The sequence below is a fragment of the Neovison vison genome, chromosome 2 (genome assembly GCF_020171115.1).
Source record: "Neovison vison isolate M4711 chromosome 2, ASM_NN_V1, whole genome shotgun sequence".
NCBI classification, from domain to species: domain Eukaryota; kingdom Metazoa; phylum Chordata; class Mammalia; order Carnivora; family Mustelidae; genus Neogale; species Neogale vison.
This window is the reverse complement of record NC_058092.1, coordinates 34105938-34120114: the sequence shown is the minus strand read 5'-3', so window position 1 is coordinate 34120114 and position 14177 is coordinate 34105938. Positions and strand designations below refer to the sequence as shown.

Here is a 14177-nt window from a genome sequence, read left to right as displayed (position 1 = left end):
CCGCATTGGCCTCTCTGCTCAGCGGGGAGCCTGCTTCCCTTCCTCTCTCTCTGCCTGCTTCTCTGCCTACCTGTGATCTCTTTCTATTAATTAAATAAATAAATAAAATATTTTTAAAAAATAAATAAAAGGGGCGCCTGGGTGGCTCAGTGGGTTAAGCCGCTGCCTTTGGCTCAGGTCATGATCTCAGGGTCCTGGGATCGAGTCCCGCATCGGGCTCTCTGCTCAGCAGGGAGCCTGCTTCCCCCTCTCTCTCTGCCTGCCTCTCTGCCTACTTGTGATCTTTCTCTGTCAAATAAATAAATAAAATCTTTAAAAAATAAATAAATAAATAAATAAAAAATCAAAGTGGTCTACAGGGCAAATATCAGGGTAATTTGATAAGGAAACCCATTAGCAAACCGTCTTCAGTCGCCATACAACCCCTCCTCCTTCAACAACTAGTTAATACAGAACTAGGAAAAATATCTTCAGGTTTCTGCAGAAAACAATTTTTTTTTTAAAAGATTTTATTTATTTATTTGACAGGCAGAGATCACAAGGAGGCAGAGAGGCAGGCAGAGAGAGAGAGGAGGAAGCAGGTTCCCCGCTGAGCAGAGAGGCCAATGCGGGGGCTCGATCCCAGGATCCTGAGATCATGACCTGAGCCAAAGGCAGAGGATTTAACCACTGAGCCACCCAGGCGTCCCAAAACAATTTTTTTTTTTTTTGATAAAGAAGCCCATGCCAGGCAAAGTTAAAACTTCGAGTGAGTGTAAAAGAAAGATAGTTTCAGACAGACAAGAATCAGAAAGTGTCTAACCCTGTGTACGAACACCGCACAAGGGAATACTCACCGAAGAAAAAGATTAACGCCTTCTACGAGAAACAGTGGCAGCGAAGTGTGACCCACAAGTGGAGGAAATAAATTAAAAAAAAAAAAAAAAAGGCAGGAAAAGACTTATTGGAAATTGGTGCTTGAAAGATTTTTTTGTAAACATACAATTTAAATGTTTATCGGTTTTCACTTTCTAGAATGGAAGGCTTAATTGTACTAATAGAACAGAAAATATTGTAAATCTGGGACGCCTGGGTGGCTCAGTTGGTTAAGCAGCTGCCTTCGGCTCAGGTCATGATCCCAGCGTCCTGGGATCGAGTCCCACATCGGGCTCCTTGCTTGGCAGGGAGCCTGCTTCTCCCTCTGCCTCTGCCTGCCACTCTGTCTGCCTGTGCTTGCTCTCGCTTCTCTCTCTATGACAAATAAATAAAAAGTAAAAAAAAAAAAAAAAAGAAAATATTGTAAATCTTCACAACGTGAAGTAACAAAAAATGGTAGGGGGAAGAGGGAAGAGGGAGGAGTTCAGGGAAGTGAGCCCCTATCCTCATTCTTCTTAGAGGGCAATCAATAGGCACTGCTGAAGGCGATAAATCAAGACATAGATGTTTAATAAGGGAGTTCCAGAAAAATGAAAAGTAATAATATAGCTAACCAAATCAGGAGGTATAAGTGGAAGTCATATAATTCATTAAACTCCCAACCCTGGGGGTGCCTGGGTTGCTCAGTGGGTTAAAGTCTCTGCCTTCAGCTCAGGTCATGATCTCAGGGTCCTGGGATCGAGCCCCGAATCTGGTTCTCTGCTCAGCAGGGAGCCTGCTGCCCAACCCCCCTCTCTGCCTGCCTCTCTGCCTACTTGTGATCTCATCTGTCAAATAAATAAATAAAATCTTAAAAAAAAAAAACAACCCAAAACCTTAAAAGAAAACAAAAAAACAAAAAACCCAATCCGGGAGTCACCAGGTGCTGTCTACTAAAGGTACAACTCATCCTTCAGTGCTTATCACACCAGAAACTACACCCAGAAGCTTTACAGAATCAGAAGAGCTGAGGAGAGGAGGGAGGAGAGCTGACCTTTTGTTTTACATCCTTCAAGACTTTACCTATAACATGCTCCCTTTTTTTCTTTAATAAAAAAACTGTATAAAAAATATAAAATATAGGGGCGCCTGGGTGGCTCAGTGGGTTAAGCCTCTGCCTTCAGCTCAGGTCATGATCCCAGAGTCCTGGGACGGAACTCTGCATCAGGCTCTCTGCTCGGCAGGGAGCCTGCTTCCCCCTCTCTCTCTGCCTGCCTCTCTGCCTACTTGTGATCTCTGTCTGTCAAATAAATAAACAAAATCTTAAAAAAAAAAAAAGATGAAGTACTGACATGGAAAGAGGTCCACAATGTATTGAAATGAAAAAGCGCAATCTGCAGAAAGATAGGACTAGGATTCTAGTTTTATTAAAAAAGAGTTTATATACATGTTTGTATATTCATAGAAAATGCCCGGAAGGATGTAGACTAAATCGTGACTCCCTCTGGGGATTTCAGGGGCAGGGAAAAGAATGGGGACTTTAACATTTTCTGATTCTATCCAATTTAGAAGACTTTTTTTTTTTTTTTAACAAAGAAGAATTTGTCATATAATTTTAAGTTTGTCTTTTAAAAAAATTAAAGAAAGGGGCTCAAGGGTGGCTCAGTGCGTTAAGCCTCTGCCTTCAGCTCAGGTCATGATCTCAGGGTCCTGGGATCGAGCCCCGCATCGGGCTCTCTGCTCAGCAGGGAGCCTGTTTCTCCCTCTCCCTCTGCCTGCCTCTCTGCCTACTTGTGATCTCTCTATCAAATAAATAAATAAAATCTTAAAAAAATAATTAAAGAGATATTGGGGTGTCTGGATGGCTCCGTTGGTTAAGTGTCTGCCTTCAGCTGGGGTCGTGATCCCAGAGTCCTGGGATCCAGCCCCTCATTGGGCTCCTTGCTCAGCGGGGAGCCTGCTTCTCCCTCTGCCTAAACTGCTCATTCTTCCCTGTGCTCTCTTGCTCTCTACCAAATGAATAACATTTCTTAAAAATTAAAGCAATAGTAATTCTTTCCAGTAAATTCGAAAAATGATGAAGAACATTAACGAACCTCACACCTCTTGGTATCCTTCCAGATATTTCTCTCCCAGTGTGTCTGTGTTCCTAGCTATGGGTGGGTAGCAGTGTGGAAAGAGCCCTGGAGTCGGTTGGACCCGGCAGTGCCGTCAACCCCACCATGTCCCAGCTGGGGTCCCTCGGGGTGGTTATTCAACACTGATGTTCAGCCTTCCCCATCTCAATAAACAACACCTTCATCCTTCCAGTAGCTCAAGGCAAGGCTAAGGGGTCAACCTGACTTTTTCGACTGGTCCGTAAGCAAATTGTCTTCATGCCACCTCCAAGATGAACCAGTATCTGGTCCCTTCTCACCACCCCTGGGTTTCTGCCAAGGGCCTAGACCTGGCTCCCATTTCCCCTCTGACCTCATCGTCCACTACTCTCTCTCCCCTGGCTCACAGCGTCACAAGCCTCACAGCCACACCAGCCTCAACAATCAGGCACATTCCTGCCCAGGACCTTTGCTCTGGCTGTTCTTTCCACCTGGATGCTCGTGTTTGGTGGAGGCAAAACCCCCTCACCAGCTTGTCTTCGTGACATTCCATCTTTTCAGTGAGGCTTCGTCTACCACACTTCCCCATGTACCTGGTCCCTCCTTTTCTAATCCCCTCCCACGGCACTTATCAGTAACAGACTACATAGACATTTGTCATTTTTCATAGGCTCCATGTTTTCTCCTATGGTATAAATACTACAAGGGCAGAAGTCTTTGTTCAGGTCACTGGTGTAACTGGCACATAGCCAATGCTCATTAAGTATGTGTTGAATTAAGTGGATGAAACCTAATTTTCTCATCTACAAAATGGGCGTAATAGGACCCACACTGTACGTATTGTGAGGATTACATGGAAAAAATTTCAAATTACTTGCAGAGGAGGGCCACTTAAGCCTCATTTAGGATGATTAAGGATAGCTTCTGAAGGAAATATTTCAGTGGAGACATAATGAGCAGAATTTAGCCAGCTAGCGAGGTGGGAGAGAATGTTCCAGAACAGCTTATGGGAAGGTACGGAGCGGAGAGGCAGAATGGTGAGGCAGGTACAAAGCTGACAGAGTGGATTGCGTCGTGGCTAGAGGGCAGGGGGTAAGGGGGGGAGGCGCAAGGAGGCTGGAGAGGCCGGGTTTTGCCACCTTGAAAACCCATGCAGTTTGGGCCGACTGTGAGGGCTTGGCAGGATCCGGTCAAGACAGTGACATGGTCACGTCTGCCCTCAGGAAGAATCCGTCTGGCTGCTGTGCTGAGAATGGGTTGGCCAGGATGGGGCTAGGCACAGGCAGACCAGGCAGAAGGTGTGGCAGCCGTCCCCGAAAGAGAGGATGGTGTGGGGACACCAGCAGGGGAAATGCAGAGAATCCAACAGGTGAGGGAGAAGGCCCGATGCTCGGGGTTTGCCGATCAGCTAAATGTAGGGTGAGGGAGGAAGCTGAGTGGATGGGGTGCTGCACACTGTGCTGGGGGGCTCGGAGGATAGGGGGCAGGCAGGGGAGGAAGGAGGGGAGAGGGGAAGGACAGTCTGGCGTGGGTGTGACCACGTGTGGGTCCCTGCTCTGGCGCTCACCTGCCCTGTGGTCTCGGACAAATGAATCCATGTAAGCCTCAGTCCCGTCTGTGCGGACGAGAGGGTCTGCTCAGCTGGCTGGTTCGGAGGCCTAGTTATCAGGACCTAAAGGACTCCGTGCAAAGCCTGCCCTGCAGGGCCCACGCTCTTGTTCAGGTGACAATCTGATATTTATCCCTCACTTGGAGATGGTTGCCGGTTCCGTCTTTTATTTAGTAAATAATCACTCAAATTTAACACTATCAAGAGCAATGCGAAGATGATGTCATTTTTCTAAACAGGTAGAATTAGGCCAGGCACTGACAGAGGTGCTGGGGAGCCCAAATCCCAAGTCTTGGTCACTCATGGCCCCCGAAACTGCTGCCCACAGTGGAGGGTGGCGAGGTCCCAGGTGGAGGTGGCAGGATGTGACAGAGGGACTTCGCCTCCCAGGGATTGCATCCCTTCCGACACCTGGAGCCCCTCAGCTGTGCGTCTGGCAGCTTCTAGCCTGCCTTCCTTGCTGCGTCTCACTTCCTCCCCGAAACTGCTCTCCTCGCATTTGTCGGTCTGTCTCACAATTCCAAGCCTTTGCACAAGCTGTTCTGTTGGAAATGCTTTCCCTACTTTTTAAAAAGTGATCCCGGGGCGCCTGGGTGGCTCAGTGGGTTAAGCCGCTGCCTTCGGCTCAGGTCATGATCTCGGAGTCCTGGGATCGAGCCCCGCATCGGGCTCTCTGCTCAGCAGGGAGCCTGCTTCCCTCTCTCTCTCTGCCTGCCTCTCTGCCTACTTGTGATTTCTGTCAAATAAATAAATAAAATCTTAAAAAAAAAAAAAAAAAGTGATCCCTGCTCACCCCCATGAAATGCGCAAAATCCTGCTCATGTCCCCTCCTCAGGGAAGCCTGCATCCACTCCACCGCGGGGGTCCGGTGCTGCCTCAGTGTACCCACATCTAGGGGGGAGGAACGTGTCAGGGCACTAACAGCCTGGTCACTGCTGACTTATTGCTCTCTCCCGCTGGTCCTGTGCCCCAGGGAAGTTCCACGGCTCAACAGGCTGGCAGGACTGCTTGGATCACTGGTGGAGAGGCTGCCAGGCTCCACGAGCCCACGCTGCTGCGTGTCTGGGAGTCCAGGAGCCACATCGCAGGGATTTCCACCCCTACGAGCCTCCACCAGGTGTGCCATTTCTGTCCTCACAGCGGGGGGTGGGGGTGTGTGAAGAGGGAAGGGGAGGGGCGGGTGGTGTGAGGAGAGGGGAAGCGTCTGCTCTTTGCCTGGGGAGCCGGGGTCCCTGGTACGTTGCTCTGGACTCACGCTGGCAGCTGGCTTTCAGGGTTCGTGGTGATGCTCCTTTCTGAAAGTCAGCAGCCACGCTGGGAGCCCCACATACCACACTCACGCCACCCTCACTGTCTCCCTCGGAGCAGGGAATCTCCAGAATCTATCCCTATGTACTGAACTGACAGAGCCCCCTCTCTGGTTCCAGAAAGAGCTGAGACAGAGGCCCAGTTTGTAAGAAATCTGATTATTCAAATTTATTACCATCAAGAATTATGCAACGATGCTGTAGTTCTCTTAACAAATAGAAAACAGACTGTGTACAACAGTGGACTCTACAGCACTAGCATCCACAAGGTAAAAATGAATGTTTCATCCAACATTACCAACCCTGGATTGTTGATCTTGACTGAGCCTAGCTAGATCTGGGGACGCCTGCTCCGCGTCCCTCGGCTAAAACAGCTATGCACCCTTCCCCGCCCCCACTTACCTACCTAGATAGTGCTGCCCAGAGGCCCTCTCCCTGCCCCTCAGCGAGCCGAGAGAGTAAGGATTGATTATAGTACCATTGAGAGAAGTCCAGTAGTCTTGCCACATTGGTTTGTGAGGGCATCCTGAAGGAGTGGAAAAGAGCGATTCTCAGGGGCTTTGAATACAGCTGCAAACCAGGGAGGGAAATCACCCGGCCCCGGCTCTGGGGACAGACGTGTGCTCCCAGGCCCACTGACCTGAACCTGAAGGGCCAGCTGTGCCCCTGCTTGGCCCTGAGGTGTGTGGGGTGTGATACACACCCTGACCTGTGTCAGTCACCAAGGCCACAACGGCCGGATCCACAGCTTACCAACACCACGCCAAACCGCAATGCCGGGGACAAAAGCGAGGCTCTGTGGGCCCAGAGGTCAGCCTGGTAGCTTCCCCGGGAAGCCCAGGCACAAGGGGCCACCTCCCCTCTTGGGGGCTGGAAGCAGAGGCCAGGGGGGATGACTCTGTTTTTTCTTGGTGGTTTTTGTTTTTTTTTGGATTTTTTTTGTTTTTTGTCTTTGCGTTTTTTTAACCTTTGCAAACACGATGGTGATGAGGAACGCCTTGCCAGGCTCCCCGAGACACGTCTGTGGTTCTGGGCTGTGAATGTTCACACACACACACGGGAATAGACAACTGGAGATGAGTGTTTCCTATCTCCTCCCCGCCCACCACTGTCTGTGGGGCCTCAAATAAGGCTCTGCAGGAAAAACAAAACTAAACTAAAAAAAAAAAAAAAAAAAAAAAACCCTAAAAAACAAAAAACAAACAAACAAAAAAAGAGTTGAGTTTCCCCGCATTTGGCTGAAACAGGATCTCATCTGCAGGGCTGGAAGAGCAGCTAGATCAGGGGTGCCTCCCGGGCCCACGGCTGGGCCTCCATGCAGCCTGGTGGCCCCAGCTCCACACAGAAGAAGGCAGGTTCTGTCCTTCAGCAGCAAAAGTCATACAAAAAAAAGGATCAAAGTGAACTCAAAAAAGAAAACAACTGAACCCCAACCCCCACAGAGGCCCATTCTGCAGTTAAGGATTTGCAAAAGGAAAATCAGAGGAAGAGGCTAGAATCCCTCAGTCTACCCCACTTAATGTATAAAAAAGGAGACTTTGTCCCCATCCCCACCCCATGAGAAGAAGCATGAGAAACGCGGCAGCGAAACAGAGAGCTCGAAGCAGGCTCCGGGCGGGCCTGGTGGACAGAGACGGGCCACGGCACTGGCCTGCCAGCCCACCCACTCGCCCAGGGGTGTTCTGGGCTCTCCATTTGGTGTGGCGATGTTCCTGAAACGCTGTGGGCCCAGTGGGCTGTGCTCTGCCAGCAACATCATCCGTGCAGGAGGGCTAGACGACGGTCGGTATGGCTCAGAGGAGCTGCGTCCCCTCCGGAGCCCCAGGCAGGGGCAGCGGAGGAGAGGGGAGCGGTAGTTACGTTGCATAGTGGTCAAAGCTGCCAAGGTACTCCAGGGCCGCACGATAGCACAGCTGGTACTGGTCCTGCCGGGATGGGGGGCTGGTCAGCCGCAGGCAGGGGGAGTGGGTTCTCCCACCGCACTGGCCAAGGGCACTCCCCCTGCAGCTGGTGGGCCCCGAGCAGGTGCGAGCCGCAGATGTCTGCTGTGGGGGGTGTCCAGGAGCCTGGAGGGGCCTCTAAAGGCTCAGCTGTCCCCCTTTCCCGCCGCCCTGCACCTACCTGCCTCTCTCCCGCCGCTCCCATCACATCTCTCTGCTCCTAGACCCAGCACCCCATGAGGGCTGCTATCCAGCCCTATCCTATCCAACCTGCATCCGGCGGGTTGCATCCTGCTGGAACTGCGGGAGGGGGAGCCCTTTCTACTCACCCCGCCCTAGTGTCTCAGGCAGGGCAGGGAACAATAAGCCAGGCGTGCAGGTGAAGGGCTGCCCTGTTGCCCCAGGCAGTGGGCCCGCGTACCTCCGTCTGCACCATGGCTGGGCGCTGCGTGCGCAGGGTCTTCACGGTCTGGAACATGTCGACCACGCCCTCGTAGCGCATCCGCTCCAGGACGATACTCAGGGTGATGAACACGCCGGTGCGGCCCACGCCGGCACTGCTCAGGGACAGCACTGGATCAGGGGTCCTGCCCACCAGGCCCACAGGCCTCCCCACCCCCCACCTTGCCCCAGCCCTCCATGGGGTCAGCCCTACCTGCAGTGCACTGTGATGGGCCCGTCCTGCCCGAACTGCTCCTTGGTCTTGTGCACCTGCCCGATGAAGTCGATGAAGCCCTCGCCCGTCTTGGGCACGCCTTGCTCAGGCCAGTCTGTGAACTGGAACTGCCGGATCGTCCTCGACTGCCCGTCCTGGGAGAGGCGGGTGGGGAACAGGGTCAGCATCCGTGCCTCACCCCACAGCCCTGCTGGGGTGGACAGGCAATACAGTGCCCCCGTCCACACCCATGAGATGCTGACCCCCGAGGCCCCCAGGAGAGGTGCTCACGCCCCCACACCAGCACCCTCACATCAGACTCCTGCAGTCCGAGCCAGGGCCCCATCCCACACGTACTCAGGAGACTAGAGACACGCTTTCACGCAGGCACATGCGCTCCCTTCTCGGCACTCACCCGGGCGTCCGTGACCTTGAACTCACGCAGGATGTACTGGGGCATGTTGTACTCGGCCATCGGGTCAACGACAAAGTACTGGTAGCGAGCAGAGCGCTCTGCTGGCCAGTACTGGTGGCATTTCTCCTGTGGACAAAGGCCCCGCCCCATGAGCAGGTAGGGAGGGATGGGGGAGGGGAGCTCCAGGATTTAGAGGAGTGCTGGGACTTCAGGTACTGAGGAGGGGGTCTGAGGCTCTGCTGAGGGGAGTCTGGGTATGAAAGGAGAGAGCAGTGCAGAGGTACTGGGTGCGCTCCCAGGTATGGGAGGGGCCCTGGGGGGGGGATGTGGGCTCACCCTGCCCATCTCCCGGAGCCTGGTCAGCATGACGATGATGGTAGAGTTGTGCTCCCATAACATGCGCCAGAAGTCCTCGGTGCTCTCTGCCAGAGGCCCCTGTGTGGCTATGTAGGCCTTCTGTTGTCTGGGGTGGACAGAAGACTAGACATGCTGGAGGTGCCACTGGCCCGAGTCTCCCCAAGACTGCCTAGTTCCTTGGAGTCCCGCTCAGATGGCCTACCCCTCCTCCGGGAAAGCCCACTCTGATCTTCTGGGCTGGCCCTACTCTGCCAGGCCCCCGGTTAGCCAGCTGCAGGCCTAGGCCCCCGTAGAGTGTGCTGGGCAGTCACAGGCATGCTGACCTATAGCCGTCCAAGAAGCTGGCATTGATGTAGTCCGAGCCCTCCACGCCACGGATGGGCTGCAGACACACGCGGGTCAGCTCGTAGGGCATGATGTTCACCAGGCGGTTCTTGAACTTGTTGCAGGGCAGGTTGGCGCTGATGAAGCGGGATGTGTGGGCCTTGGAGCTGGCCAGCAACTAGACAGAGGGATGGGCTGGTCAGGCCTGGCTTCTCGGCGGGTGGCGGGGGTGGGTATCATCCCCGTGACCCAGTCCAAGCTCCCGAGCCCACCTTGAACTCGAGTTCCATGGCAGTCACACTCTCCCCAGGAGGCACTTGGCCCAGCTTCTGGATATGGGCATACAGGCTGCGGGCAGGCACCTCTGTGTGTCCACACGTGGCGGCCTCCAGCAGGGCCTCGTGGATGAACACGTACTGGTCCTCCGTCTGCACCATGTAGTTCCGCTGCGAGCGCATGCACGTCACGTGCCCGTAGACGTCGACCGTTTTCTCGTGCTTCATCCGCTCCAGCATGGCCTCGATGACGATGAAACAGCCCGTGCGGCCCACGCCCGCGCTGCATGACATGGGCATGGCTTGGCGCAGAGCTCCAGTCCACCCCCCAACCCCCCTTGCTGGCGCCGCACCCCCTGCTCACCTGCAGTGCACCACCATGGGCCCTGCATCCGGCGGGTTGCAGGCCTTGACCCGCCGCAGGAAGGCCAGGATGGGTGTGGGGTACTCAGGAACCCCATGGTCTGGCCAAGCCATGAACTGGAACTGACGCAGCTCTCGCTTCTCGCTGGAGCCACTCTGGGGAGAAGCATGTGGAGACATGATGCGACAGGGAAGCGTGTCTGCTAGAGGCTCTGGGAGGGGACGCCTGACCCAACTCAGAAGCCACGGAAGGTGGCCTGAAGGAGCTGGAGGCACCGTTTCCAGTCATCCCACCCATGACGCTGGTTGCCAGAAAGTGCTCACGCGCCTCTGAGCCCCAGGTTCTAGCACCAAGTTCTCGCTCATCCATCCCCAGTGCACTGTGCTCAGATCGCTTCCGGGTAGGGCCCGGGTGGGGGACAAGCTCTGGGGGTGCTGTACCTTGTGGAGTGCAAAGGTGCGCACGGTGTATGTCGCTAGCTCCACCGTGTCCAGCAGGGTCACCTGAATGAGGCCGTACGTCTCCGTGCCCCGGGCCGGCCAGTACTGATCACACTTCACCTACAGGGCGACAAGGGAGCCAGGTGTAAGGGCGCTTAGAGGTACTCAAATGCTCAGATAGGCGGGGGCACTGGGGCAGAAGGAGGCCGAAGGTCTAGCTTACCTGGCTGCAAGGCTCCCGGCCCTGAACCCTCAGACCGGTGGTGCCACCCCCTCACCAAACCACACAGGTTCTCATGCTACGTTGCCATCCCTGCCCTAGCTGTGAGAACGAGGGCCGTAATTGAAAATTATTTATTCATGACCAGATCGCACCAGGCACATTTTCTGCCAAATTTACCCATAACGTTTATGCGCCATTTTCAAGCTCTGTAAATTTTACGTTCCAGTCGATGCTTTGCGGTGCAAAAGCAGATAACGGCAGCTCTTTCCACTAATTAACTTAGGAGATGTGCTAATGCCCCAGGAACACTCCAGCATCTGGGGAACATGTGAACATCCCGGGAACATGCTAGCAACTGGGAAACATATTAACATTCCCGGAAAATGACAGCATCTGGTACAACATATTAATATCCGAAGAATGTGCCAGCATCTAGGGAATGGGCCACATCCCGGGAATACCTAGCTGCCGGGGAGCATGAGAACACCCCAAGAAGACAAGAGCATCCCTTGGAGGAACTTGTGACAGACACAGGAAAGAGGGCCTGGAAGTCACCTGGTGACAGTCTCTCCCACCCCACCTCCCAGCTGGAAGGCCCCCGCACGGTCCTACCCGGGACTTCTCCTCCAGCCGTGTCATCATGACCACAGTGGCTGTGCGCTGCTCCCACACCATCCGCCAGAAATCGCCCATGGTCTCGGGCAGAGGGCCCTGTGTGGCAATGTAGGCATTCTGCTTGCGGTAGCCATCGATGTAGTTGGCATTGATATAGTCACTCCCTGGGACACCTGTGAGCAGGAAGGAACACAGGAGAGCATTATCCCCAAGCCCCCGCCCAGCCCACTGCACCTCGGAGCACCCCTGGGGTTCCTGGGATGGAATGTCACCCCCGCCAGCAAGGAGGAGAGCAAGGGATGGGAGGGTGCATGGCCCTTGGCTCACCGTCGATGGAGGTAAGAATGACTCGGGAGTGGTCGTAGGCAATGACATTTGCGTAGCGGTTCTTGGGCTTGTTCACTTCTAGGTTGGAATTCTCCCACGTGAACTGCTGTCCAGGGTCAATGGACTATAGGAAATGGAGGAGGCAGATAGAGCAGGGTAAGAGCTGGGGTCTCCCTCCTGCCCCCAAGACCCAGCCTGCCAGGCCGTGTCCACATGCTGCCTTTATGCCTGGGCCACCACCAGCTCCAACCCCCAGCTGTGGAGCTGAGGCTGCTGTATCAGCTCCTGCTGGGGAGGTCCCTCCAGCCCTATCCCCAACTAATGACATGAGTACAGACCAAAATGGAGCCATGGCAGCCAGCCGTGCCGCACCCATAACCACTGAGGGCTCTGGGTACCTGCTGCATCACCCTGTCCAGCTCTCCTCCTACCTCCCTGGTCATTCCCTCTTCTTCCCTCTGCCCCTCCCACAGGCAGAACACAGCACTCCTCTGGGGTTCATTCTTGGGCCTTCTTTGCACTCTACAACCTTTCTGGGGCCTCATTTCCTTGTAGAATCTTGCACTCACTTGCTGGAGCTGCCCACAACTCCAGCCGCAGCCCGGCCTCCCTGAGCTCTGAAGCTGAATGGCCAGCCACCTCCTGGGAAACCCCACCTGGGAGGGCCCCATGGGCCCTGCAATCTCAACCCTTGCCAAGCAGAGATCATCAGCTTCCCCCCAGCCAGGCTCTGCCACGGGAAGACTGTCTTGGTCAAAGGCACCTTCACCCATTTACCTCCAAACCCCAGCCAGAACGCTCAAGTCATCCTCAAAAACCCCTCTATGTTCCTGTCCCCTCGGTCACCATGTCCTGGTGCTTCCCCACTCCCTTGGCCAGGCTGCCCCATTTTGGACTTGGCCATCTCCCTGTCCCTCTGCTTTCGCACCACTCTGACCCTCTCTGTCCTGTAGCCAGAGCAATCCTCAGATAAAACAGATCTGATTGTCATTCTCCAGCTCCAATGCCTTCCAGGGGTCCTCAGGGCCCCAGGTCATAATAGCGGAGTCTCCATGCAGACCCACTGTGTGCATGGCACCATTCTAAGCACTATGCACTTATTCTCTCACCTCATCCTCCGAAGAAGCAGGCTATGTTACTACCTCCTTTTACAGAAGGACAGAACCCAATGCCCTCCGTTCTTTGACACCAGCCTGTCACTCTCCACAGGACGGCAGGCTCTGCTTCTGTGAGACCCTCCAGCACACCCCACCCCTCAGCCTGCCGTGGTGCTGTGGCCTTCTCTCTATGCACGTTCTGTCACATTTAATACGAGGGTATACTGTCGGATTCGGTGTTGGTTATCTGCCTGAGCTGGCCTCCCCACCAGCAGAGTGACCTGACATTGCCAGGTCCCCAGCATTCAGCACGGTGTGTGCTCCATAGTGTGACGACCGACTGACCGTTAAAGGTGACAGAGCTGTGGGATCCTGGTTGAAAGCCCACAGCAGGCCCTGGCAGGCAGAGAAGGCTTCTTGGAAGAGGAGGGAAAGCTCACTCTGGAGGAGAGGAGTGGGCAGACGTGGGAGGGGGAGCAATGAGCCTGGACGGAGGTGCAGGGTCCCGTGGGAAGATGCAGGACGTGGGACTGGGTGGGTGTGGGCAGAAACCATGGAAGGCCCTCCGGGCCTACGAGATAACTGAAAGCAGCAAGTGTAATTCACAAACTTTGTTAACCTTCACAGCAGGGTCTTACTGCAAAGCAGGCCCCCGTGAGGTTCTATAGGTAGAGGCGGCATGCTTTCCTCATGGCAGACACATTCATCAATTTGCCTGCCAAGCTCAATTTCCTCTGCAGAAACCTGGCCCACAGCCTTTGGAAGGGGAATCACCAAGTACCAAGTACCGCCAGCAGTGGACATCCAACTAGAGGGAGCAGACTCACAGGTTGGGCTATGCAAGCCCATCAATCACCTATCTATCCATTATTGATTGACGGTGAGTGCTAGGCCAGGCCTGGATGGGAGCAGGGGGCTGCAGGAGAGGAGCCGGGGCAGAACACCACCTCTGGGGGTGCGCCTTACAGAAGCCAGGGTTCTCCTTCATTACCTCCTTCTCCAGCAGAGCCCTCCCCAGCTGGGTGGCCTGGAAACCCTTAGACCCCCGGAGCTGGAATGTGGGAGCCCCCAGCAGGGAGCAGGTAGGAGTCAAGACCAGAGTGCAGACAGCGCATGGAGGGCGGAGAGCAGGAAGGCTTGTGCAGCCTGAGCAGCGGGCCTTGAGTCCCCCGACTCCCTGCTCTGTGGCCCGTGTGGCTCTGAGAACACACGTGAGGCTGTGTGAGTACAGGCCACATGCTGTCAGGCAGGCCTGGGTTTGACTCTTGGTTCCAATACACACTGCCTGTTTGACCTTGG

At 54.5% G+C, this 14177-nt stretch overlaps 1 protein-coding gene across 7 annotated transcripts in view; it reads right to left on the bottom strand.

The window, feature by feature from the left end:
- Positions 1-5989: 5989 nt before the first annotated feature.
- Positions 5990-14177, bottom strand: part of PTPRF (protein tyrosine phosphatase receptor type F) — an 86341-nt gene continuing 78153 nt past the window's right edge. For all 7 annotated transcript variants that reach the window (XM_044238022.1, XM_044238025.1, XM_044238024.1 and 4 more), the window contains 11 exons: positions 11782-11905; positions 11452-11627; positions 10617-10736; positions 10177-10331; positions 9810-10095; positions 9537-9715; positions 9193-9319; positions 8857-8982; positions 8442-8596; positions 8208-8343; positions 5990-7771 (listed from right to left, as the gene is read on the bottom strand). In XM_044238022.1, coding sequence (XP_044093957.1) covers positions 7703-7771; positions 8208-8343; positions 8442-8596; positions 8857-8982; positions 9193-9319; positions 9537-9715; positions 9810-10095; positions 10177-10331; positions 10617-10736; positions 11452-11627; positions 11782-11905 — 1653 coding nt within the window. In that variant the 3' untranslated portion in view covers positions 5990-7702. The remainder of the gene's footprint in view (positions 7772-8207; positions 8344-8441; positions 8597-8856; positions 8983-9192; positions 9320-9536; positions 9716-9809; positions 10096-10176; positions 10332-10616; positions 10737-11451; positions 11628-11781; positions 11906-14177) is intronic.